Source organism: Lepeophtheirus salmonis, chromosome 14, assembly GCF_016086655.4.
Source record: "Lepeophtheirus salmonis chromosome 14, UVic_Lsal_1.4, whole genome shotgun sequence".
NCBI classification, from domain to species: domain Eukaryota; kingdom Metazoa; phylum Arthropoda; class Copepoda; order Siphonostomatoida; family Caligidae; genus Lepeophtheirus; species Lepeophtheirus salmonis.
In genome coordinates this window covers 32,716,518-32,720,710 of record NC_052144.2, presented here as the reverse complement: position 1 = coordinate 32,720,710, position 4,193 = coordinate 32,716,518, and the positions used below count along the sequence as shown (strand labels likewise).

General features: G+C 28.4%; 1 protein-coding gene across 1 annotated transcript; it reads right to left on the bottom strand.

Annotated features, from left to right (window-relative positions):
* Window positions 1-543: 543 nt before the first annotated feature.
* On the bottom strand, window positions 544-1,233 carry LOC121129709 (uncharacterized). The gene is made up of 2 exons (XM_040725429.1): window positions 1,208-1,233; window positions 544-1,151 (listed from the first exon to the last, which is right to left on the bottom strand). The coding sequence occupies exons 1-2, from the start codon at window positions 1,211-1,213 to the stop codon at window positions 669-671; spliced, it is 489 nt and encodes a 162-aa protein (XP_040581363.1). The 5' UTR covers window positions 1,214-1,233; the 3' UTR covers window positions 544-668.
* Window positions 1,234-4,193: the final 2,960 nt, after the last annotated feature.

The following is a 4,193-nucleotide window of genomic DNA, read 5'->3' as shown; positions in this document are numbered from 1 at the left end:
CTATATACAATGGGCATGCGACTACTTTTCATACATTATTTTATACTCACTAAATGAAAAATAGAAATACTTAAGATGATTGGATATTTTTTTAAGATTTATAAATATTACATCACAATGTTGGTTGTGTTTATCAATGAAATTTACGTGAAAATAGCATCTCAGATATACTTAATCTCTAAGTGTTTTGAGTCCGACAAGGACTAAAAATGTTTATTGTGAAGAAACTATAATTAAAAATTACAAAAGGAAAAGCAGTTGTTACGTTTGCTCTTTCTTCTTATTTTTTCATTATTTAATAGAGTGTTAGTAACAGTTCATTATTTTTAGTTATAATTATAAAAATATACATGAAACCTAATTCAAAGACACAACTGTATATATAGAAAAATAATTTACCTCATTGTGAGATATGTTAAAGATTTTGATTTATATTTGAAGTCTGAAAACTAATTTCTTCAACTGAAAAAAAAGAGTCAATATGATGTAAAATTGAGTTCTTATTTGGATAATTAGTAGTAAAAATGACTTAGTTCGTGTCACATAACTATTTATTGTCAGAATAACTTTATAAAGAATAATAAATGCATAAATTAATAGAGTTAAATAAATAAAAGCCTTTCACATAATGAAACTGCAATGATTCGTAAATGAAATATGCTATACCATTAGCTACGAGAATATGAGGTTACAATTTGATTATTGGGGAATCGGTTGGAGGATTTATTGTCTAATCTTGTGGGTGTACGAGTAGAGCTTGTAGACTGTACTTTTCCAATCAAGAAGCTGTTACCAAATTGTGCACTCTTGATATTAGTACCAATGTCGCTACTACCTCTGCTAAATATATCTCTTTGAGAGTTGAATAGAGAATTTGGAGTAATAAAAACTGGAACAGGGGTTGCAATAATAATAGGGACTGGAGTAGATGTTTGAATAGGGACTGGATAAGGAACTGGATGACTGTTAGATTGATGGAATTGATGTGGTACTGGATAACTGTTGGAATGAGGAAGTGGATGTCTTGAAGTATAGAACTCGGACTGAGGTGTGAGATGCGATGGGTAAAAGGGACCAGGGTATGAATGCAGAGGATGTTGATATCCACTTGCAAGGGAGGAACCCAAAAGTAATCCAAGGACGATAAGAATCTGAATAAAGAAATGATATGATGAAATATTATCACAATTTATTTGATCTGGTTTACCTTCATATTGTAATATGCAGAGTGAATTGTTTATTTGAAACTGATGATAAATACTGATCTATTAAAGATATTTATACTTTAATCTTTCTTGGTAATTCATTAAGCTAATTAGGCTCCTCAGATTTTACAATAACCTTCGTTTGTAAGCTAATTAATATATAGTTTTGTTAAAATTTGTTATGCTCCTACGCAAACAATATCTGTAATTGACTAATAAAAAGTTCTCTACAGCTAATAAGTTTGTAGCAAAAAAGTGTTATATATTATATTTGTACCTTTCAATTATGTGAACAACACCCTTATAATTAATTAATTATATCATGAAAGTTAAATTCTTTATTATTTATGAGGATTAAGTATTCTCATTTTTATGTACGGTGTTAAAAATGTTGCTTTATAAGAGACGTCCGCAGGATAATATTGGTGTGTGTCTGGGGGTGGGGGATGAGGCTTGGTTTTTTTCACATTAATTTTTCTTTCTTCCCATCGACAATTCAGAAAGGGGGCACTACTACTCCAGACTAATTACTGGGGACGCCCCTGTTAATAATATCATTTTAGAAAATAAATAACTCTTATTAATATATAATTGAAGTTTAAACTCCAGCAAAAGGTATTTTTCTGACAAAAATTATTTATGTTTGCGAAGAATATGAACTTTTTTAAATTTAAATGTAAAATTTACTGAAAATAGGTTGAAGTTCAATTTTTTTCACATAAAATAAATTGTAAGGGCTTATACTATTTAAGAGCTGCAGTACTCGACATTAGGATTTGTTAAACAATAACTATTGTGAAAATTACACCTAAATATTGAAAAAGTGAAATGTTTAACGTCTTTGTTACCCACTTTTATCGTTTATTCAAGTTTGAAAAGATCATTTTCCTTTATATCGAGGAATAATCATGTTTAAACTTAAGCGTTTATTCCGCAATTATTATAATTTTACAGACAAATAAAGATGTTAAATATAAGATTCCAAGGAAATGTTCAAAATTATAAACACAGATACTATTGGTTTTCTTTCTATACAACATTTTTAGTTCTCTCGTCTTGCAGTTTAGATCCATCCTTCGCTGGGCCCTTGAAATGCGTCATGTATCTGTCAATCAAAACATTTTTTTTTTGCCTATCTTTTTTTTCATTCGTTTTAAACTTTGTATGTGACATTGAAAGATTTGTGATTGATCGTTTGAACATGAAGTGGAAGGTCCCATAATATTTTATACTTTAATTAAATAATTTCAGACATCTACTTTATTCCATTAATATCACACAGGACAAATGAAACTCATTTAATTAAAAAGTATATACCTTTGAAGAATATATTTATTTTTTACTTAATCTTATTCAATTTATATTTCATAGCTTAAAATTTAAATTAATGAAGTACGCCTTATAAATTTTTTTTCCCTATTAGGTAACATTCAATTAACAATATATCCCAATTAAAAAGTATAGATTGCTTGAGGTCACTAATTTTGCATAATTTATCTTCAATTGTTGTCTTTAGTGTTACTATCCAGTGTTCATGATCGCACTCACGTAAATACTCAATATTTATATCAATTCATAAGTATTCTGTCCTTAAGAATGAAATAATTATAAGAGTTTGATACTGTCAAATAATATGATGGTATGCCTAGCAAAAAACAGCTTTTATATTTTGTTCAAATCTTGACATATACAAAAAAGCATATTAGTTATGTTATACATAACTAAAGGAGCAATAAAGAGAAAAACTGTACAACATACTCGAAGCTACATTTCCATTCCAACAATATTTAATTACTACGTCTACATTGTTATTTCTTAGATAAAAAATATGTAGTTGATATACATCAGAGATCACTATATATATATATATACTGCATCATGTCACTGTTTTTCAGACATTCATACAAATAAAATTTGCTTTGTTTGTAAAAGATAAACACTGTTTATATAATTACGTTTTAAGTTATTTTCCTATTTGTTACCATTTCCAGTATCCCGTGTCATATTTCCAGTATCCCATCTGTGTCAAGTGGATTTTTTCTGTAGTGACAGAGATTAAAACAAGGCAAAGACTGTAGAAACAGTGGACATTAGTGACAGACTTTATGTTTTTTTATCTACCATTACCTCCGGATGGCCCCATCTTGTTGCAAAGAAACAATCTCCTATTGATTTAGCGTAGGGAAAGTTTTTGATGTTTTATTTGTGACATATTGCTGGAGAAATGTACAAGTAAAGTTCAATATGAGTTTCAAGTGGATTCACGCTTATTATTAGTGTTGTTCAACGCTCCACACCCCGGTCCAAAGTAAAATAGGCATACGTTGGGCAGTCTACAGTTAGAAAAAGGTGGTAGAATATTGATACACCACTAAACAAAATTATTGCCTGAAGTTCTTTAGAGCTGAATAACTAGTTGTTTTTTTATTTGTATACGCCAATTTAATATTTTGATCGGAGGATAAATCAAACGTAGTTTACGATTTTAAATACAACAAATAAAATTGACCACCATTTTCGTCAAGAAAAAGTATATTATTAGTGAAAAATTAAATTAAACTACTAAGTTTGAAATATTATGCTTGTTTTTTTCTTATAACACAATTTAAAAAGTTTAAAAGATTGAATAGACAATATTTTCTTTATTTTAACTATTTTTTTAAATAATTTTATACAAAAAACAAATTATTTGATTACGTTTTTGAGTTTCAAATCTTTAAGGCCATAATTACTGATTTGTTTATTTTTTTTTAATTTAAGTACAAGTTAGTTCTCCAGTGAAAAAAAATTATCAATTTAAGTAACATATGCCATTTGATATCCTTTATCAAAAATAAATAAAGTCGTTATGTATTGCACATACCGATGGTCAAAGTAGTCTAAGGAATATTTTTGTTGTAATTTCAGCTTCTTTAGTAGATTAGAGGAAGAGTGGTTGTTGGTCTGATAATTCGTATGAATATGATCATTTAGAATTACAGAAGGAAC